This window comes from Cynara cardunculus (genome assembly GCF_001531365.2).
Source record: "Cynara cardunculus var. scolymus isolate 2C chromosome LG 1, CcrdV1, whole genome shotgun sequence".
Taxonomy (NCBI): Eukaryota; Viridiplantae; Streptophyta; class Magnoliopsida; order Asterales; family Asteraceae; genus Cynara; species Cynara cardunculus.
The window spans coordinates 42,381,453-42,405,008 of NC_037528.1; the positions used below are offsets into that span (position 1 = coordinate 42,381,453).

A 23,556-nucleotide genomic window follows, 5' to 3' on the forward strand; every position below is an offset into this window, starting at 1 on the left:
AGACAAACCTTCCAAATTTCAAAAACTAAACCCATCTCAAAAAAGTTAATAGTAAAAGTTACAGAAGTTTATTCTTTCTTCACATTATATGTATTTTAGGGGTTGTTTGTTTACCTCTTAATAGTTTCATTAAGAGACAGCCTCTGAATGTGAATCTTGTTTGGCAAAAACGATTCCGCCTCTTAATGGTTTTAAAACCCTCTGAATGATTTTGTATCATAGGTATCCCTTAACCATTCAGAGCCCTATTTTCGTTGTAAATAATTACCAAACAATTATATTTCGTTTTGCAATATATCATGAGCGCCTCTTAATCATTATGCACCAAACCATTCAGCAATTGTCAAACAACCCCTTATACAAAATAACAAATTTATATAAATGGAAAGTAAGTTTCTCATGCTGCATTTCTCTTAAACAATGGGTGGTCTACATACACGGCGACTGATTCTGAAGTTAAAAGTCAGACAAACATTTAGGGGCCATTTACCCAAATACTTACCTGGTAAACGCTTACGGTAGGAGTCAACACTATAGTCTATTTTACCAAATAAGATTGTAGTATATTAAAACGGTATCGTATGCAACAATTTACCCAGTAAACGCTTATCCGAGTAAGAGTCCTCACCATCACTTACCGGGTAAGACTCTCTATCCTTATCATTGCTCTTACCGGTTAGATTTTCAGCCCTTGCCATGTACATCAGATGAGGAAAGTTACCCGATCCACACTTACCGGGTAAATATTTAGTAAATGGCCCCTTAATCATCTCTCAACTCGAACTCCATTGATTCCCACATCCTACTAATTATTGAATTTGAAAATGGTTGGACATGTTATGTAACACAGCACCGGTGTCATTAAAATGATTCACCGTAATCAATATTTTTAATCGGTTTCCAGATCAACATGGTTTAATCGTAATGACCAGTTTTTGAAGTAGTTGTAAATAGGCTCTAGGAAGCCTGTAATGAAACAAACCACCGATAGTTTGTCGATGATACAGAATGATGCATTCAGTCTCCCCAAGCATCGTCTTTCAAACTCTGTCTTGAAACTATTCGTTGCTTTCGGGCTGCTTCTTGTTCCTTGAGTTCTTTTTGCCCAAAACTTGTGGAAGGCAGCTTCATTCCCATTCCATGAGCAATCAACCTTCGGGCAGTTCTTACTGATGTTTTAGGCCTCTGTCGAGGCGGCTCCAAATCTGTCAACAAAAATAAGCATCTTAGAATGAATGAACCAGAAACAAAAGCTTCATTGTAGAACCGCTATATAAGACTAAGACTCAAAACGAACCACGTTAAATTAACCGCATATATTTGGTATCTTTAGGCTGAACAAACCACATGGGTCATTCAAAAATGCCCTTCCTCAAGTGTTCGGTGGTGTGAGTTCTGATCAATGGAGATGATCCTCAAGTGTGCGTTTGGTATGTAGATGGAACTGGACATGTGAGGTTGAAGTAGACGGGTGAAAGAATTCTAGAAGGTTTTTAGAGTTTCAATTTCATATAAGATGTTTGGTGATTTACAATCTTATCTCATCTCCCTAATGCATTTTTGTCCCATTTAAGTCGTGTCCTGTTCCAGTCCAATGTCGTGCAAAACGTGAGACAACAAGTTTTTGTTATGTCATATCCATCACTACATGTGTACCAAAGAAAGTGCTATCAACAAAAAAATTCTCAGAGATGAAAGACTTTCCGATTAGATTTTCGTCGTCATGGATCAATTGTTCAGAGTACATGCCAGCCGTCACGTGTCTCTCTAAGGTCTCTTTTTTCCCATACAACACCTCAGCCTCATTTGTGTTGCCTTTTAAAATACGAGTTAGACCTCTTCAAGCGATCATGGTGTAATCGTTGTTCATCCCACTGCTTAAAGTCTTAGGAGCCGTAGGTTCGCGGAATCGGAAGGAATTTGATGGAATTGGAATGACAAGTCCCTTTGACCAAATTTCATTCCTTTGTTTGGTTCACTTCTTGAAATGGATGAAATCCTTCAAATTCCATTGAAATCCACAAATCAATGAATTCATCATTCCTTTGGCATAATGGAAGGAAACTCCATCATCGCTCATCCCTTGTTCCCACCACGAGCATGCTACTATTGTTTGTTACACCCCAGCCCTAACCCCCCCCCCCACCAAACCACTGTGGTGGCAGCGGGGTTAGTAAGGGCAGAGCAAGGTGGGGGGGAGGGGTGGGAGCTGTGAAGAGGACAGTAGTGGCATGGTGGTCGGTAGTGTGTGGGCGAAGCGATGGGTGGGGTGGGGTAGGCGGGCGGGGCGTGGGAGGGGGATGGGGTGGTAGCCATGACGACAACAGTAGTGGCATGGTGGTCGGTATTGGTGGGGTGGGCAAAATGGTTATTCCAATTCTTTTAAGAGATTTCATTCCAATTCCTACCAATCAAACGCGTAGTCAAATTCCATCAAATTCCATTCCAATTCCTTCAAAGTTTGATGGATTCCAATTCCACTAAATTCCATTATGTGAACCAAACCCTCCCTTGGTCCCATTTGGTTGTCGGATTGGATAGGATTTGGAGAGATTTGGAGAGATTTCATTCCAATCTCATGTCTGGTTCGAGAGATTGCATGGATTTGAAATCTCGAGATCCCATGAAATCCCATAAACATGGATATAGAAATCCCATGGGGGTAGTCGGTATTTCGCGAGATTTCGTAGAATTTGTTTGTAATAATGTTTTAAAAGTTAACTTGTTTTGTAATAATAAATTAATAAAAGGATACTTTAATTATTTTTATGATCTTTTATAATTTGTTTTTGTATATTATTTATAAAGAACGGAATTCAATTCCATTCCAAATCCTGCAAACCACACACACCAAAGATTTCAAATCCTTCTAATTCCAAATCCTTCCACGAAATCCAAATCCCTAAAAAGCATTCCACCAAACCAAACGGGTCCTTACATTCAGTGGTTCATTGGATGGGTTTTCAGCTCATTATCTTTCATACTCGATGGTGCTTCTATTAGTTTTTGCCTTTTGATTTTGTTTCATATACGTTGGTTTGTTGTGGTGGTGAAATGGCACAATAGCATTGTCGTTTTTGCATTACAGGATGGTGGCATCTTGGTTGGAATTCCTATGCCTTGAGAAGCAAGGGTGTTTAGGTACAAAATATGTATAACATGCTTCCTCTTAGAGTTACCCTCCTTCGAGTCGGTATCATGCCTCGAGTAGCGAGAGAATATTGATTGGTTACTAGTTGTAACGTATTTACCTCTGTATGCTTACCATATCAACCACTCTTCCATGTGTGTCCCTTCCAGTAGAGACAATTAACTCCTAAGACACTAAGGAAGCAAATCCGACCATATCCGACTTCTTACACATTATTGCATACATATCATAGAACTTGTCTCCACTTCTTCATGCAAGGTATCCCCACTAAAGGACGTCGAAATAAACTCTAAGTGTATTTCAAAGTCTTCGTTCCCTCTCTGACATTGTCCCAAGACGTCAAGGTACGATCTCTAGGATGTGCCATAGATATCTGAATGCATAGATATCGTCTCGACATTTTAGGTCTGTGACAGGCGTAGTTGAGATAAAGATCCACAACCTACAAGTCTTGATTTGAATGCATAGACATGGTCTCAAGTCTTAAGAGGACTGCAAGTCCTACAAGTCCTGCAAGTCTGCAAGTCCACAAGTCCACAACAGGTGTAAAATTGTGATAACCCATGACATGATGTATGTATCAGATATCTTGAAGGTCCCTTCTTTTAAAGATGAAGGTCTCGATATCAGGTTTGACAAACTTAAATTTAGAATTTCTTGAGATGGTGCCTGTAACAAAGTCCTTTGCATTCTCTATAGAAGTTCGCTTTGGAGTTCCATGAGCTGGTGCTTCTAGCATAGGCATGGCAACGGTGCGAGAATGGGGCGGAAATGCAATCCCCAGCCCAAGCCCCAATTCTACTATCTCATCCCTATCCCCGCCCCGGTTCCCTAACGGGTATGGGAATCGAATCCCCTCCCTAGTTTTTGTTGGGCCTATCCCTAGTTCAACAATAAATGGTTCAAAATAGGTTGAAAAATATAATATATTGAATAACACAATTAAATAATATAATTTTAATTCATATATAAACATATGGGGACGGGGAGGGTTGGGGAGTACATTACCCGGCCCCAACCCCGATTTTCAACATGTCGGGGATCCTGGACCCGATACCCATTTTTACGAGGCACCCCTGGCCCCGAATTGGGGCAGGTTATCCGGGTTCCCCAACAGTGCAGGGCAAATCACCATGCATATTCTAGCAGTAGAACGAGATATAGGTTGTCTGACCTTGCTCGTAATAGTCCGCTCCAAAACCGTCAGTTATAGCAAATTATATGTAGGTAACAATTGCGGATCCCAGGTGCTCGATATTATGGCATGGACTTGGTGATCCTTACAGTAGCTATGCAGATTCCAAGTGTTTTGCGAGCTGCAATACAACATTTTCAATGGTCTTACGCATTGCATCCAAATGTACCCATTACTGCTAGAAAATTGCATGTCTAAAGAATTGCGACAATGGTAGAATAGCTTGTCACTATATCCCCTAACGTGACCAACCTCGTCGTAAGCTCGTGAACTGAACATCATGAAGTTCAACACTTGTATCATTAACCACAACATCCTCTCAAAATAGTAGCCCCAACCATGAGTATGAACATAATGCCTTGATTATTGGGAAACACTTTGCCCCTCCCCTCTAGTAAGGTTTGGATAAACAGTGATGTATCTAGTAATCAAACCATTATACATTTTGTGCATTCCATTCTTACTCGCTCTTGGGAGCTATTATTTCGGAAGACTGATGTTGTTAGGCATGTTAGAAAACATTCAGGATTGGTATTAACAATGCTCAATTTATACGATCAAAGATGGTTGTGATAAGCGAAATGCAGATAAACTAATATACCATATAGATACAACAATTATCGCAACCGACTTTCTCGTATGATCTGGAGGCTAAACGCGAGATAGTCGAAAATGATGCAACCAACTTTTTTAGTATCTTAGGAGCCAGTTTTGTCTCTACTGAAACGGACGCACATGGACAAAGCCATTGATCTGCTAGGCATATATAAGGTACAAATATACGATAAGGTAGATCCATTCCAAGAGTAACTGATCAATAATGCCCTCCACTGCTCAAGGCATGATACTAACCGAGATGAGGGTAGCCTTGAGAATGAATATATAATGAACCTCCTTTATACAAACAACTGGGTATTTAAAGCAGTTGAACAACTCCTTTTGTCAGATCCTGCAATGATTGCCACAAGTTCTTTTTTACTATAGCTATATGGTCTTCTACAAGCTATTTAAAAAAGAAATGACATTAGAAAGCTCCCTATATGGTTTCAACTCTTGAGGTTTGCAAGTCTACCACAAGTGTAGTTGTGACATGGATCCATGGCATGAAGTAGGTATCCAATATCTTGAAGATCTCTGTTGTTGAAGATGATCTCAATATCGGACTTGACACGCTCAAATTTTATGGTTTGTTGAGACGGTGCACGAAACAATGTTCGTTGTAGCCTTCTTTGTAGAGGTTCGCCTTGATAATGTGCTTCTAGCAATAGACCGAGATATAGGTTATCAGACCTTGCATGTAAAAGTGAGCTCCAAAACTGCCAATTTTACCAAATCAAATGTTAAGGATGTGGAAGACTACCAAGAGATCTCGATGATATTGTGGCATAGGCGTTGATATCTTAGCACTCCTTAGGGTAAGACTTGGATATATAGTTGCCCACAACAATGAGTATGGATAGTAGGGCCCAACGACGAGTATGTATAGTAGCCTCCAAAAGTGAGTATAGATGGAAATTGGTCATAGTAAGCGAAATGTAGACAAACTATTATCTCATATTGAATCAACACATTATCACAATGCATGAGACATACTCGACTTTCTTACACGAACCGGAGCAACTGAACACTGTGTAGCATAGGATCTGCCAAAAACCCTTCGATAACCGTCGTAGGTGTTATTAGATCAAAAAATGTTTGAAGATATAGAAAGATAACATATGTGTTGAGCAATCCAGAGGCTCATGGTTGTATACAGATTCTAAGTCATCACGAACAAACTTGATGATGCAGAGGCTCTATATAGTACATACAGAGGCTTTGGGTCTTGGAAATTCATCTCTCCCCCTTGAATGATGCGTTTTGTTCTCCACCCCCCTTAGACTATGCTTGGATCAACAGATGGTAAGATATGCACGAGCGATAGTTGTAAGGTACAGAGGCTCTATGTGGTAGATAAAAAGACTCTATATGACAAAACTTAAAGGAATGACAAAATATGGACTCAAAGGCTCTGCATAGTACATGCAGAGGCTCTGTATGATGGACTTAATAATAAAACAAATATATGCTAATCTTGAGTGCAGAAGCTCTGTATTATACATACAAAGGCTCTGATTTATCATTGCAAATTGAGCATGCCCAACTTGCTGATTAAGAAAATGAATCTCTTTTCATCAAGAGCTTTTGTAAAGATATCTACATGTTGGAAATCTGTGGAAACAAAGAACATTTCAATCCTTTTTCCACATCGTCTTTGATGAAATGGTAGCGGACATCAATGTGCTTGGTCTTGGAGTGCTGCACAGGGTTTTTAGTGATGGCTATTACACTCTCTGAGTCACACAGAATGAGAATCTTGTCAAACTCAACACCATAGACTTTGAGTTGAGTCTTCATCCATATGACTTGGGAACAACAGCTTATTGCGGCAATGTACTCTGCTTCTGCAGTGGATATTGACACGCAGTTCTGCATTTTGGATGTCCAACTCACTAACTTGTTTCCAAGTAGTTGACAGCTCCCAGATGTGCTCTTCGTATCGAGCTTACACCCTGCATGGTCAGAGTCTGTATATGCAATTAAATCAAAGCCAGAATGCTTAGGATACCAAAGACCCAAAAATTGAGTCCCTTTAAGGTATCGAAAAATTCTTTTCATCGCAAGAAGATGAGATTCCTTGGGATTAACTTAGAATCTAGCACATAAGCATGTAGCGAACATGATGTCTGGTCTACTAGCCGTGAGGTACAGAAGTGACCCAATCATTCCACGATAAGTCTTGACATCCACCGGTTTTCCAAATGGATCTGCATCAAGCTTCGTACCTGTAGCAATTGGTGTCCTCATTGTCGATGAATTATGAAGTGGTATTTCTTCAAGACATCAAAGACATATTTAGCTTGATTAATGAAGATACCTTCCTCCGCTTGTTTTACTTGGAGACCGAGGAAGAATGTTAATTATCCCATCATGCTCATTTCAAACTCACTTTTCATCAATGCAGAGAACTTGTCACAATAGCTCTGGTTCCTTAAACCAAATATAATATAGTCCACACAAATTTGCACTAGTAGCATCTCACCTTTATACCTCTTGATGAACAAGGTAGTGTCAATCTTACCTTTCTCAAAACCATTGGAGATTAGAAAGGTCGAGAGTCATTCGTACCGGGCTCTGGGTGCTTGCTTGAGCCCATACAAAGCTTTGTCTAGGTAATAGACATACTTTGGATGTGTAGAGCTCTCGAACCCAAGAGGTTGTTGCACGTACGTAGACTTCCTCCTTAACCTTACCATTCATAAAGGCCCATTTAACGTCCATTTGATAGACTTGAAATCCTTTATGTGCAGAAAAGGCCAAGAACAAGTGAATTGCTTCTAGCCTTGCTACTGGTGCAAATGTCTCGTCATAGTCTAAGCCTTCTTCTTGGCAGTAGTCTTTGGCAACTAACCTGGCTTTGTTCCTAATGACGATGACATACTCATCCTTCTTGTTCCTGAAGACCCACTTAGTACCAATAGCAAGTTAATCTTTACGTAGAGGAACAAGAGTCCATAGCTTATTTCTTTCGAACTGGAGTAGCTCGTCTTACATGGCATCGACCCATTTTGGGTCTTGTAGTGCTTCATAGATCTTCTTTGGCTCTACCATGTTTAGAAAATTTACGAATAAACATTCATTTGCAGTGGCAGCTCTCATTTTGACGCCTTGTGAAGGATTACCAATTATTTGGTGTGAGGGATGCTCTTTCGTCCATCTTGTCATGGGAGGATGTACTGTAGGTGGAGTTCTGAAATCTTGCTCAATAGGGATGTTTGGCATTGTGTCCCTTATAGGTGATAATGGCTCTGCGTGCTCCCCCTCGGATTGTAGTACAGAGGGACCAGGTTCAGATACAAAGATGGTATTCTCTTGCTCTGAGGGACTGGGCTCTGATGCAGAGCTGTTAGGCTCTGGTTCTGGATCTGCAAGATCACAAGTGGGAGTAGAGGCGTCAGAAGGGCCAGAGATAGTTGTACCTGACGGTTGTGGCTCTTCTCGAACGCGTGCAGAGGCACCTCTTGTTGCACACTTAGAGATGTCATCATCATCAAAGAAAGTCATGGAAAGTTCCTCTTGTTCCAATTCCCTTCACTTCGATAGTGCTCCTTGGAAGAGCTAAAACTCACAATGGCTCATGCAAAGCCATCAACCTTTGCATCTGCCTTGGATGATGTTCGAGCATCCATTGGATCTCTGGAAGCGGAATCTTTGACAAATGCTAAACCACTCGAACAACAAATGGGATTGACGACAAACACCAATGCCACTCTGCAAAGAGTGGTGGATTACATCAAGAGGGAGGAGTCAAGGGCCATCATCACGCCCGTCTCTATGGACCAATTTCAAAAGTTCATAGAGGACATGGTCAAGCAAAACGAAATGGCCTTGATTCCAATCAACGCTCCAGCAGACTACATCACGAGGACCGACATGGTTGCTCTGGGCGACAAGCTACTGCAGAAAGTGTCTTCCATTACTTCAGACTTTAACTCCGCAGCCAGGACAGCGGCTGCAGAGATGCGTAGATCTCTGGCTACGTTCAAATTCAGAGCGGACGTCAAGATAACCAAAGCAACTCAAGCCACAACAGACATCATTGAGCTGTTCGATGAGAAAGTGAAGCAGATGCCGCTTACAGAGCTTAAGAAGAAGAGGAAGAGAAGATTGAGGAAGGTAGGATCTCCATGCGCAGAAAGCTCCAAGAGGAGGAAATTTGATGATTAAGAGGACCCAGATGACTCTAGCCCTCAAAACCATCAAAAGGGGGAGAGCTCTCATCAACATGTTGCTCAAGCTGCCCCCGTCTCCTCTGTACCTGCTCATAACTTAAATCCAGAGCCTGCCACTTCACCAAGACCTCAAGACCAAGATCAACGAGGCCCGCTTCTGCATCTGTCTTAGGTGAAGACATGGGTGCATCTTACCTTCCCTCCAAAGTTAATCACCAATGCTCCTTCCTCTCCATCTACATCAACATCGTCCTCAGAGCCCTTCATGGAGGAAGCCAAAGAACAACCGGATAAAGGCAAAGAGGTGGTGGTCAACGTTCTTGAATCAGAGTTTGAGGATGAACCTTTTGTTGCCAAACCGGTGAATCCTTCAAGACTCGCCTTTGCATCTACATTAATCTCTGCTTCTACTTCAGCTCCAGCTCAAGAGCAAGTCCAGCCTCTGCACCAAATCAACTCCAACCTCCACTAATCAATCCAAGTCATGCAGAGCCCAACAACAGCAGACCCCCAATTTCCAATCCCGCATACGACAGAGTTCAAGAGATCAGAGATCAAATGGACGCCATAAGGAGGCCTCTTCCCAAAGGAAAAGTGATTGAAGATCTAGTCTCCAATGAGAACATCTATCAATTTCTCTACAGAGATCGGGAAGAAGTGTCTCGCATAAAGATAACTCTGCATCCAATGGTCCAAGAGAACATCAGACGGAGGTTTCTTCAACAATACACCTTGGCCCAGAGCCAAGTTTACTTCTGCGATGGGATCAGACAGGTTTTGGACGTCAAAAGAAGAACCTTTGCTCACAATCAAATTATCTTCCACGAGTACATGGTGGAGAGGTCACAAGGCCAGATGAGTGTGTTCACGGATTGTGACTTCATAAATTTGAACCCTTGGGATCTTCTCACTCTGTGCTTCCACACCGACCATAAGAGGGATAAAGGAATCAAGTATGTTGTGGCCAACTCTGCGATTAGACAAACGACAACGGATCTCTTGGAATACAAAAGCAAGGTGGACTTCCAGATCGCTCTCGAGATAGGTGTCGACCAACTATCTGTCTCTGCACCAAATGAAAAACTTGAGGACATTCAGTACATTCCATCTTGGACGATCATAGTCGATTCAAAGCTAGGAGTCATCTTCAGGAACAAGCACAAAGAGAAAATCTTCTTCAGAGCATATAAAAATACAAGTACTTAGATACAACTCTGCTCTAGATTAGAAACAAAGTGATCCTGAAGGGAGATGAAGACCCCTTATCAAGAGGTGGAGCCTTAGAGCTAATACGCACAATCGATGAACTGTGGACTTTCGTGAGCTATTTAGAAGGTTCGTGAAGTTACAACATATGTAGGCTCTTATCCTTTGTAATCATGTTTCGTAATGTCTTAACGCTTTCAATTTCAATAAAAAGTCATTTACAGAGGACCATGTTGGCCTCTTGCTTTCTAGACTAGTGTTTACTTCTAGCAAGTCTTTTTATTACACTTAGGGGGAGATTGTTAGAATATTTATTTGAAAGTGTAAGTAAAAGTCTTTTGCTCTAGTCAAGAGGACTTGATCAGAAAGCGGCCTGGAACCAAGAGCTCCGATACAAAGCTCGGACACAGAGGGAATGAAAACCGAAGACATGCGCGCACAAAGCCAAGTACGCGGATACAGAGCTCAACTCCCTCTGCATAGTACATGCAGAGCCTCTGGGTCTCCTACTTAGCCCGTCTACGTGAAGGTTCCACGGCTTGTCTTACAAGTGTTCTAGCCTCCATCCAACACGTATACAGAAACGGTTATTGCAATCAAACACGTGGAGGCAGAAGACTGGTGGACGCGTTAACTTAGCAAAAAATGCCAATTTTGGAAGAACTATTTTCTAGAAACGCCTATAAAAGGGTAATTCCTCTAAGAATTTCCTTAACAATTCACAAATAAAGAAGACGCGCTCCTGCCATATTTAGAGAGAATATATTTTGCACTTGTGAGATTTAGGTAGTTGAGAGAATTTTGATACACACATTACTGTATGTTCTTGGTGTTCTTGTGTAATCTCTTCAAGCTAATTGAAATACAGCAGACGTGACTGCTTCCTCAAAGATTATTGTGTCTGTCATTTCGTGTTAACCATTCCAGTTTTATTACTGTTGCTTCTGCTTATCTATTAACTCAAGCAGTAATTACTAGCGCATTTGAGGTTCTGGGTTCCTATAAAGTTTATGATAATTATATAAAATTACAGATAATTACTAAAACCTTATTTGAGTTATGAAGTATCTATAACACAGTCCATATAAATAAGGTGATAGGCTAAATCAAATTTTGATTGGATCATTTAGATTTAGCTATCAGAGGAAAACATAGAAAAGAAACATTCTCTTTTCTATAAAACACATATTAGATCTAGGGTTTTGGGCTAGCATAAGGTGGAGGCCAGAAGCATGTTCGTGTGTAGATCACCAAGAGGAAACACGCAACATGTTTTCTAAGTACTCCGTCACATATCCCTGACAGATCTGAAAGGTAACCCTCTAAACACCCTATGGTTGTTTAGATTTGTTTTATATTGTCATTGGATCCAGCTTACGGTTGTTTTTAGAGAACTTATTTAAAAGGAAAATGTAACCTAAAATTATTGTTCGTTGCGTTAATGGTTACAAAATGGTTTTAAAACCCTACACTTGTAGACCAAATCAAGCTAACCATTTATCTTTTAATGGTTGCTAATGGTGAAAAAGGTTGCCTTCGAATTTCTTCTGGATTTTGAACAAGTAAATTTTCGAAGATGGAAAGAAAGCAACATAAGGCAAGGACAAAAAAAGCCCATTTGTCAAACTTGTTCGACTAACCACCCAATCCCTAATTCCGAGTCAATTTGCGGTAGGCATTTGAACTACATCAACAACCGCAAATTGTGTCAAAATTAATGACATATAAGCAAACTACCGGCCAGGCCAAAGCGTATTTAGTCATATATTGTTCAGTAGTACACCAAGGTATACATGAAGATAGTTAATAGAGCCTTGCCTACTTCAAGTCAATAAGTTATACATCCATGTTATTATAAACAAATACATAAATGAAACATATATTGATAATAGAAAAGAGCACATATTTTTCCAACCACTAAAAGTCACATTGAAACTCATCAATGTTGATTTATGCACACGCACACTCTCTCTCTCCTCTTAATTAGACTCGTCACCAAAGAAAAAAAATTGAGAGTTCTGTGGCAGCCATAGATTTACTATATAGAAAAATTGGCATACATGTTGAGTCAATCCAAGTGGCATGGATGAGAGTTCATATTAAATTTAGAAATTAAATATTATCTGTTTGGCAAGTATCCTGGGGACAAGGGGACAGGGATGGTGGCTAGAAAGAAAAAGAAGATGAAGGCATATTACCTCTTTTTGGAAGGGTGCTTAGGAGTACATCTTTCTCATCAAGTACACGAACTGTAAATGGCCACTTGATTGAGTTACATGCCTCAAGAGCTGCACAACAAGATTGGACTATCATAAAAAACAAGCACTTCCCCAATTCAATCTAGGATATGCATATCATCAATACTGACATTCGTCTAATCATATAGCACTATGTAAAAGATGCATGATCTTATTTACAGTTTCCACATTAAGATATAGCATATAGATTAGTTTGTGCACAAGTTCACCATCACTTGTATTTTGCAAGCTTTTTTGATAATATCAGTATTTTTGTCCATCATGTACACTTTGCATTTTCTCGTTTTTACCTCTTCATGCTAAGATGTTACACTAAGATTGAGTCAACCATTTCTAAAGTTATTTTCTTTTAAATCGGTCGAAATACACACATCATGTTATGGACAAGTCTCGAACTCACAACCATTGGTTGAAGAAACTCAGATAGTACTAGTTAGGGCAAAGAACACCAGTAAAACATCAAATCTAATCTGGTTCAATAACATGCAAAAATGTTATGCATAGACCTCATCACTTGCAAGCACAAAAATTTCCAAATGCATGCAGATAAAGTAACTACCGTTCTTTAAGTTGCTTTATTTGCTTCTTCAACCTTTACATGTTTTGTCCATGGAAGAAGTATTTGATAATAGTAGAGTTTGATGATAGATAAGCAATAACAATAATCCTCATAAAAAAAAATAATAACAATATCACAAAGAATAAACACGATTAGACGAATATTAAGAAAATAGAAACTACAATAACAATAAACAATAGCAACATGCCTTCCAATGGTATTAGAACAACAAAAGACAAACAAACTAAAAATTAAGTCAGGAAAGCAACCCACTGGATATCAATCCTAGCCGGAACCTCCTAAAGCTTGTTTCCGCTTATTGTTGGGGTTAACTCAACACATGGCTCTCCTGATTATCAGTAGTTGAACCAAAAGATGATAAGACACTTCAATCACTAGATTAACTACTGTCAGACTGTCAGTACCATTAGTATGCAAGGAGGTCAGCGTCAAGACAGAGAGAAAAGGGCACTCATAAATTTCTGGCCAACTGCTTCCACATCCTTTTGGTTGCCTGTGTTTATGAGCCATCAGCACTTCGATCAGAAGGTCTGCTGTTCAAGAAGGCTTATGGATCAACTGCAGTCACCAGATCATGCTTTAAAGCTCATGACGGATAGAAATTCTATCTTGGTAAAACGCATGAGTGATTTGGTTAGATGCAACAGAATCTGTAATCTTCTATTCTTGTACCATCCAGCAAGACACCAACAATATTCATTTTTTTCTCTTTTTGGGATAGTAACAATATTGTTTCTATATTGCCCATAAGATTACAGTAACATCCCTATTTCTTCAAAGGAAACCAACTCGAGATGTTTCAATAATGTTGTTATGAGTCCTAAAAAGGTTACGCAGGCAGTGGAATATATTCTGACTGGATGGAGTGTGCATCATCAGGTGTTAAAATTCTAGTAGAGAGGTATGCAAGCCAGCTGTGGACCCTTTGCAGACTCTCATTTCTAGGTAGAGATTTCCAGTTATTTCTTCTGCTGTTTCTCTTCCAAGGTATTTCAGAGATATTCCAATGAAATCGTAATAAATAGCCTCATCACAGAGACATCAAGGTGAATCTTTTTAAAAGTCTACATTTGTTCAAGCACTACTTTTGGTGGATGCTTCATGCTTATATCTGCTCACTTTTATTGACATGAATCATGTCATATAGTTTTTTTTGAAGTATATAATATTTATATACGGCAAATGCAACAAATAAACTCACACACCCTCCTCACCTATGGTGAGGTTTGAACCCCTGACCTCCTAGGAGGCCAAAGGCTACAATACCGCTAGGACAAAGACCCTTCGGTATCATGTCATATAGTTGCTGGGAAGATATAAGTGAGCAGATATAACTTTCCTTATCCATACCCTTATCCAACAGGTCTAAACATAATGGGTAACGTGTTCATCCTTACCCACCGCCAGCCCTAGACATGATAGCATTCTCTGTCACTTATACATATTGGGCAATGCCATAAAATATCACTTCCCAAATCCATCCATCGACCCCCAACTCCCCCCCCCCCCCCCAAAGAACCAAAAAAAATAAGTCACCCAACATAGGGATTCCAATTTGATGGGCAGGGATCCATGTGAAATCTGCCTATTTAGTATGTCTTAATTTGTTTGAGCCAAAATAAAATAGAGATTAGTGCTAAGCATTATGTACAGGTGTAAAAAGCAACTTATCTCTGGAAGATGAACTCTAAAGACCAAAGCAAATTAAAGGAAATAATTAGATAAAAGACTGTAGAGACCAAAACTCCTTGGCTTTGGGAGACTAGGAAGCCTTTGTATGTAGTAATTTGCTTGTTTTGCAAAGAGGTTGTTTCTATAACTTAAGCCTATGACCAAGTCTCTGAGATATTAACTAAAAAATAAACGAACATATAAACTATAAACTATCACAAACAAAACATATCATTGACTTGGTGGAAGAAATGAGCTTATAAATCAATATTCTATTTTAACATACTGAAATCTGATACTTTGTGCTTACCTTCCTCTAATATAACAATTAATTAAAAACCAAAAGCATCAACTAATACGAGGAACATGAAGTTACCAATGGATGGTGTTCTAAACACGGCAAGTGCAGTGGTATCATCGACCCAGCGTATCACAACATCATGATAGTTATACTTCTCCAACATATTCTCTAGCCCAGTTGTAGTCATACTTGGTTGGAAGTCCTCCAGAACAAGGGCATGGCGTGTGCCATATTTTACTGAAATCACACAAAAAAAGTCTCAGATCTTGCTTTTTAAGAATTACAGCAGTGACTGATAGACTACAAGTTCTTTAAAAATTCACCAGACCTCCATTATTGAATTTTTATACATGATGGAAGAGAAGCATAGGGTAATAATTATGTTCCCAATTACCTTGCATTTGAATAATTCTGATGTGATTGGCTTGCCCTTCAGAGAACAATCAGGGTGTGACTTATTAGTCAAAATTTACAGGCCATTCAGTTTTAGTTTGCAACAGTTTCTATTTCTGTTGTAAAATGGGATTTGGAGTAATTTTACATGACCTTATTGAAAGAAAAAGCTTTTCGTGTATATAAAGATACCATAATAAACAAGGCCATGTCAAAATCTCATAACAGCTTCATGGACGCAGATAGTCTTGCTCCCAAACTTTATCATAAGCTTAACTAGCAGATGAATAAGATAAAGATTCGTCCCAAAGAGAATTAATATCATAAATTAATGACATAAATAGAATTGTCATGGCCAAAACTGCGACCCAGATCAGAAAGATAGGTCCTTGAGATTAGAGGATGCCTTGTGGGCCTACCCACCCTAGAGAACATAAAACATATTGGCAAGCCCCATATTGATTAGTGTATAGAGGCTTGCCATTTGCAGGTAGGAGTTAGAACATTACCACTTTTAGGCCATTAAAAACCTTCAATTTGGGTAAGTAGGGGTCAGCTCAACCATAGACTCCAGCTTGTGGAGTTCAAGGAACTGTGGAACGAAGCAAACAAAAATTCCTTAATTTACAATAAGCCTCCTGAACATCAGCTCTATTAGAAAAGAAGGAAAAACAAATCTCCAGGAAACTCCACATGTGTCAATAGGTATAGTTAATAAATTTTTTGCTTTAACACTTCTCTATGAAAACGTCTAGGTGGGATGGACCTTACATGACAAGAGAGGAATCCCCTATAGAGCTTGAGAGATTCCAAACTCAAAAGGTGCGAAAACATTTCAAAGTGATGGACAAAGACACGGACCATATCTTGATGGCATCCAGCACATAGCAATGGCCAGAGCATAAACATCTTTGCACTGGAGGAAGCAACATATGACCCCTACTGTGTCATACAAGCCATGCCTAGCTCCAAGCTCCAAACTCCAAACTTACTGCTACAAGGGATGCAACTCTTTTTCATCTTTCAGAGCATGCTCACTGAAAAACTCTCAAGACACGATGTGTGTCTAATCATTAGGAAAACCTTGGGGTTTAAAGACATGATCGACAAAATTATTATGACACTAACTTAAGTTTTGCAAATTTAATAAACAAAATAACAATTGCTGTTTTCACAGATGTAAAATCAAACACACAAACCAACAAGCATGCATTTGTATGTCATATATCGAATATCAACATATTTGGGTAGATCTCTATGCATACAATCGTATTTGGGTGCCTGTCATCATAGATTCACATACACTTTACACATGTTCAAAATGGATAATTTCAGTTGCATTTGTATATTCATCAGAACTATATATACTCCCTCCATCCCACAAAAATGAAATCATTTTCCTATTTGAGATTTCCCATGAAAATTGCATTATTTCCTTTTTTTCCTGAAGCAGGCAAAACAAATGAAAGACAAAACACACAATGTTTAAGCAGTAAAGAACCTACAATCTCTTGTCTGTCCATGTCCTTCAGAACCAAGGGACACAGCTTGATCTATTGAATCATCCTCAACAAGCACACCAGACTGTTGATCACTATACAAGCCATGTTTTTGGTAAGAGAATGTGCCCCTCCCACGTCTTATAGGAGTTTGATCTTTTTTATCTTCAATCTCAAGTTTGGATACATCTGGTAAGCACTGTGAAGTCAGCAACTCATCTGGAGCACGATCTGCAACAGCTTCCCAATCTGCTGATTCCCACAACATCAGTCAAGTCACAGAACAGTAGTTGTGTGATATAGATCAACATCGTAGGAGAGAGAGAGAGAAAAAAAAAATTTAGATTAGAGGAAATGAAAACTTATGAGAGAGTATAGCAACAAAATTCTCGTAAGTCGAAAGCCCATTACCTCGTGTAAGCATACTACTAAAGAATAATAAACAAGCCACTTTCCTACGCTAAAAATCAGCTAACTGAATCAGGCTGATAGCCTGTTGGTAAAGGACTCTCCCTTTCTTGAGTGAGCTCAAAAATTGGAGTGTAACCCCCTTCTCCTACCGCTGATGAAAAAAATACAAAAACTAGATGCAAATTGTGTTTGTTATCATACCAGAACCCATAATTCATTTAAATTTGAAAGCACATAGCTTACTAAAGAGATTACATAGAAAGATAAATAATACTCTTGATTAATATTATTTCACTTGTCTTAAGCCACAGAAGTCACCTATTTCTTCACTCTTGTTTTGACCAGAATCATCAGCATAAGAAACCACGACTCTAGAATTTATCAGGAGAGCATGTCCAGCATAAGCCTAAGACACATGTTCAAGCAGTACGATGTCGTGTCACTGGTATGCTGTTAATCGCGCCGCTATAGCAGTGCATAGCGGTGGTATAGCGGTTCACGGTCCTCGAGAAAATAGCAGTGTGAAATCACAGTGCCACTAATAGCAATACTATTTGCGGCACTTTGACGCAATTTTCAGTTGCAATAGCAGTGCTAAATCTGCGGTTTTTCTTGTGCTTGGTTTTTACGTTATTTGGGTTATTTAGTGTTGGGCTCTTTTTTGTGCCAAGTGTAGAGCTCTTTTAGGGTTGGGTTAAAATTTCTCAAGTTCACGACTTCTGATATCTGAAGTTGCTCAACAATGTTTTGGAATGATGTCATTTTTGAAGCTGACATCAGTCATTTGAGATTTAATTATTTCTTTTTAATCGTTTGAAGCATGTAGTTAGCTGCCTAAACATACATATTAATATGCAATTTCAAGAACTAGTAGATGGACTTTCAACTGCCAAAATATACATNAAACATACATATTAATATGCAATTTCAAGAACTAGTAGATGGACTTTCAACTGCCAAAATATACATTATAATATTCCAATCATTATATGAACCGCTATTTTTTGGACCGCTTTACCATCGCGATAACCGGACAAATCACGGTCATGACCGCTTCCATGATTTCAGATTTTGACCAAAGTAACAGCATATGTCCCACTAGAAGAAAGCTCTCTCACATGAAGAATGCGGTTTGATATATAAGACATTTTGCAATTCTCTTACTCGTGTTCCACCCCATTGACCCATACGTCTAATCTATATATTTGCACTTTTAACAATGATACAGATACCAATCCTAACCCTCATATACAGCTAAATGATGTTAACAGGACAAATACATTATTATATCTTGTTTTTCACAGCTCCTATTTATGTTACCTTGAAAATTTCACTCATGTTCACATACTTTGCTAAGGATTAACCCGAGTTTATGGCTTGATGCTAAAACTTGATGAGTCTTTGTTGAGTACTCTATATAGACAAAAGGAGAATGTGTGTTATGTGAACAGAACCAAACCAAACAAAACGTCTGGCAGAAGTACGCATCGAACTACCGAGGCAGGGCTGAGGAGGGACTAAGGCTTTAGGATTAAAAAATATGCCAAATCAAAGAAAATATACTTACCGAATTGATGACCCATTAAAGTGAAACCTCTGCTCCTTACTTTACCTAGCGCCATAGCCATTGAAGAAGCAATCTTATTGCTATGTGTGATTTTTTCGTTTTTATATAGTAAAGACTAGGTATTAGGGATGCGACTAGAGAGAGCATCAAGACTCTTTAATTCTACATAGCAGGAGTGATTTTCCTTCTTTCTCTTGACTTCTGTGTCACTTCTATTGTTTCTTTTGACGTTTCACTTTATGTGGGAGACTTTTATTGTTTCTCTTTATTAGTGTGTAAATTTAATTTGTTTTTTTTTAATAAAATCTATAACTAATAATTACAAAAATTAAAGTATTTAACGACTTTATTAGCAACATTATGATTCTAAATATTATTATCAGATAAGTGTTACATATATATAATTATTTTATTTATTTTTATTTTCCGCCTCAAGACTTACGCCTCCGACCGCCTCGAGGTTACGCCTTGCCTCAGGGAGGGAAAATGCCTTGCCTCATGTTTTCGTACTTTAAAACCTTGACTCTAGGTATTCTTATGTGTATTGTTCAATTAAATGTGCTATGCCTTTTGTGATATAAGCTCTGCATGAATATACTTGTGTGTCTAATAAGGTGTAAATAGGAACAACAAGATCATAAGATGATGGCCTACAAAGATCAAGTGATCCTTCAAGTTGGAGATTATGGTGAGTATGGCCGGATGTGTTAACATGATCGAAGACACATTTATGTAAGCTTAAACGAGTAGGTATGAACCTAGTTGCTTGGCAAGAAAATTAGAAAAGAACAAAATGTTAAGGGATTAAAGTGTGAATCTTTTGAAGTTTCTCATAATGGGCGCATATAAGTTCTACACATGATTCCCCGGAAACTACTAGCTTGCTAGATAGTTTGTGGGCTTCGTAGAAAGCAACGTGATAGCAAGTGGGGCAAAAGATGCATCATGAAGCACCAATAGCAACAATCGTCCTATGTACTTTCTAAACCCTTGCATTCCTAAGTGTTTAAAACGAATAATATTCAACGATGAGCTAGGTTCCATACAAGCCAGCCAGTAATTCATTTTCTTTGAAAGCCACTAACATCATTCACAACGTTTATAAATTATAGCAATAATCAAACAATCAACACCGTACGCTAACATGCATATCATTAAGTAAATTTGCAGACCAAATCTTTACCATCTTCTGAGTTGTCATTACATGAAGCCTCATTGTTTGAACGGTCGTCTTTGTTTGCCTCCTCCATATTCGTTAATTTGCTGAAAAAGAGCCAACAACAACAGTCAAGAATGCAACTAAGGATTCTAAACCCCAATTGTATCACATGAAAAGATTTACATAGGATATATAAGACTCACATGTCCCCATCTGTGACACTAATGCAAACACCACCAATCCTTTGTTCTTTCAATCTATTCTTTCAGGTATATGCTAGTAATATCTTGATTATTAATAATAATAATGATAGCAACATACTTAGACAGGCAAAGTAGAACACTCGATAAGGCTGCATTTGGTACATAAGACAGGGCAGGACGTGACAAAACTCATTGTCCTACGTTTGGTGCGACATAAGACAGTACAAGAACTTATTGTTCTACATTTGGCGCAACAAGGACACGGACAAGAACTGGGATAATTTGGGACGGCATGAGAAAAAAGGTTCTTCTTGTTCAACCAAAATAGGTGGAACAAGAACGAGACTGACACTAGAATAATACAAATCTACCATCGTTTGATAAATAACCTTAATATGGTATTTGTTTTAATGGTCATCACCGCTAGTCGCATCTGCCACCACCACCAGCAGCCACAGCTGACCACCGTCAGCCACCACCTCCACATCCTCCACCTCTACTACAACTCCTCCACCACAACCACCGTTGGCCACCGTTGGCCACCGTCCTCCACCGCATGTTGGTCCAAAACATAGTCTTTAATTGATTTCAATCAAAATTAAGATTCTCCAAGAAATCAAAGGTCATTTGATAACAAAGCAAAGTACTGATAACACGCTCAAAGACATCATTCTGATTTCACCATGCCCTGGTTACAGGCTACATTAACAGCAGAAATCAAAATTAATAGTGCATTAAGTGGAAGCCATGTCAGACATAGCATTAAAAAAAGTTCCACCTATATGGGTTTTAGGGTTTCGATAAAAACCTTGATGCTAAACGAACAAGTCAAGAACAATCAAATCTTCATTGCTTTTAGTATAAGACACAATCATTAAAACCAGCAAACATGAAGCTACTCAATGTTAAAAATAGCAACTATAAGTTCTAACTAACATATCAACAAGTTTAAATGGAATTAAATCAACCTAACCCTAACCTTCTTACCGCCAGCAGTGAGCAGAGTCGTAGTCGATTAGAGATGAACGAGGAGGAGACTGATTTTCCGCCGTGTTCGGTCCGGGTATCGTTGTGGAAAATAGATGACTGATAAAAGGCCGGAGGGGAGCCTGATTTGTCGTCTGACGATGATGAGAATCGGAAGAAATGACTGGTCGAGTGATTTCGATTAGCCGAGCGGAGGAAGACCCCGGGGCTTTTTTTTTTTTTTTAAATCTAAAGCAACAGTACGGGATGGGACAAGCTATGTCCCAAACAAAACCAACCGTCTAATGTTTGGTGTGACATGGATGATGAATTGTGACAAGGTAGGATAGTACGGGACAAAAGAGAATTTTTCTTGTTTTATTAAAATAGGTGGATTAAATGGAACAAAAATATGACAGAAATTAAAATATTACTAATTTATCTTAGTTTGATATATAACTTTAATATGATATTTATTTTAATGGTCATCGCCACTAGTTTCGGCTGCCGCCACCACTACCGACGGCCACCTCCTCTTCTACTACAATAACATCCTCCAGCGCCTCCACAACCACCGTCCACCAAGTCCATTGTCACCTCTACCATAGTCGACCACCGTCCATTACCACCTCCACTACCACCGTTCGCCACCTTCAACTCCTCCTCTACTGCAACAACCTCCTTCACGACCACCATCGGCCACCAACATTTATTGCCACCTCACCTCCACCATAACCACCACCACCACTATCTTCACTACATCAACCACAACTACCTCCTCCACCGTTGTCAACCACCACCACCATCACAATCTACCATCTTCGTGTCCTCTATAACCACCGTCGTCCACCAAACACCACTGCCTCTACCTCCATAACCATTGTCGGCCACCGACCACCACCGTTCGTTACCACTACTACCGTCGGCCACCACCATCTCCACCATAACCAAAACCACCTCCACCACTACTACCATCAATTATATCAATCTTTTCATTCAAATTTGATACAAATATGAAAACTATGTACAAATATTTATAAATTAAATTCATTAATTATTTATTTTATTTGTGTTAATTATAACTATTATATAATATCTAAAATCATCAAATAACTTTTGGGGTAGCTTATCTAGTTCTGTCTCGTCCAGTCTTGTCTCGTCCAGTCCTGTCCTATCAAGTCATGTCCTGTCCAGTCCTACCCTCTTATCTTGTCCTGTTCCGTCCTGTCCAGTTCTGTCATGTTCAGTCATGTCCATTTATGTCTGCGTACCAAACGCTACCTTAAGTCCGAATGGTTTTTCAAACCGTTTGTTTTTTGTACCGTCCCATGAAATAACCTAAGAGTTCTCCTCCGGGTCTCGCTCTCAGCTCTCGATTTCACTCTCGATTAGGGGTGTTCGCAGTCCGGTTTGGGCGATTTAAACCCTCAAACCACAAACCAAACCGTAATAGCAGTTTATAAAATTTTCAAATTGAGCGGTTTGACATCAAGTACCCAGACCGGTCAAACCAGACCACGAAAAGACGGTCTGGTCTGACCGGTTTAGGCGGTTTGGGCCTTTAATGGACTTTAAATATTAAACTTAAAAAACATATATAATTTAGAATTTCAGATCAAATATCAATTTTAACAAAACAAAATATCTAAACAAATAAATGTAATAATTAAGCAGCTCTTGAGTATAAAGTCGAAGCAATCCAAAGTATAAACAAATTAATATATAACATATTAGAAAACAAACAAATTAACAAAATTACAACTCTACTACGATTATTGAGTAACAAAATCCACAACTTCACAACCTTCAATGGTTCAATTCTTTAGTCTTGAGTTCTAAACCAAACAAAATAGAAGCCAAACCTAAGTTGCTTGAATCACTTGGTTGATGTCTTGATGATGTACGCCGAAATCAAACCATGAATTAGAAAGATCAATAGATTGATGGAGTTCTTGAGAGATTTCAAAATTTGGAGACCGTCAATATCAAATGTGTCGATATGTTCAATGGTTTAAGGTTTTAATCGTCGATTTTGATTATGTTATATGTTAGGCTTAGGGATATATTTGGGTCATAGCCAATAAGTTAAAAAAGTTGGGCTTGCTAATATATATATATATATATATATATATATATATATATGGGCAGGTTCAAATGAAAACCATGTCATTCTAAAAAACCGTGTAAACCAAAATCGACCAATAGGAAAATTCCATTCTTTTTT

At 39.0% G+C, this 23,556-nt stretch overlaps 1 protein-coding gene across 1 annotated transcript; it reads right to left on the reverse strand.

Moving 5' to 3' along the window:
* Positions 1 to 788: 788 nt before the first annotated feature.
* LOC112512123 lies at positions 789 to 21,570 on the reverse strand. The gene is made up of 6 exons (XM_025117966.1): positions 21,354 to 21,570; positions 20,188 to 20,267; positions 17,033 to 17,275; positions 15,210 to 15,371; positions 12,523 to 12,612; positions 789 to 1,205 (listed from the first exon to the last, which is right to left on the reverse strand). The coding sequence occupies exons 2-6, from the start codon at positions 20,252 to 20,254 to the stop codon at positions 1,018 to 1,020; spliced, it is 750 nt and encodes a 249-aa protein (XP_024973734.1). The 5' UTR covers positions 20,255 to 20,267; positions 21,354 to 21,570; the 3' UTR covers positions 789 to 1,017.
* Between the last annotated feature and the right edge of the window lie 1,986 nt (positions 21,571 to 23,556).

What these genes read in the sequence shown, in the direction of transcription:
- LOC112512123 (XM_025117966.1), bottom strand. Translation starts at nt 20,254, where the DNA reads ATGGAGGAGGCAAACAAAGACGACCGTTCAAACAATGAGGCTTCATGT. An exon ending in TAATGACAACTCAGAAGATG is followed by an intron (nt 17,276 to 20,187) that starts GTAAAGATTTGG and finishes GGGAATCAGCAG; the next exon opens with ATTGGGAAGCTGTTGCAGAT. An exon ending in ACATGGACAGACAAGAGATT is followed by an intron (nt 15,372 to 17,032) that starts GTAGGTTCTTTA and finishes GTGTGATTTCAG; the next exon opens with TAAAATATGGCACACGCCAT.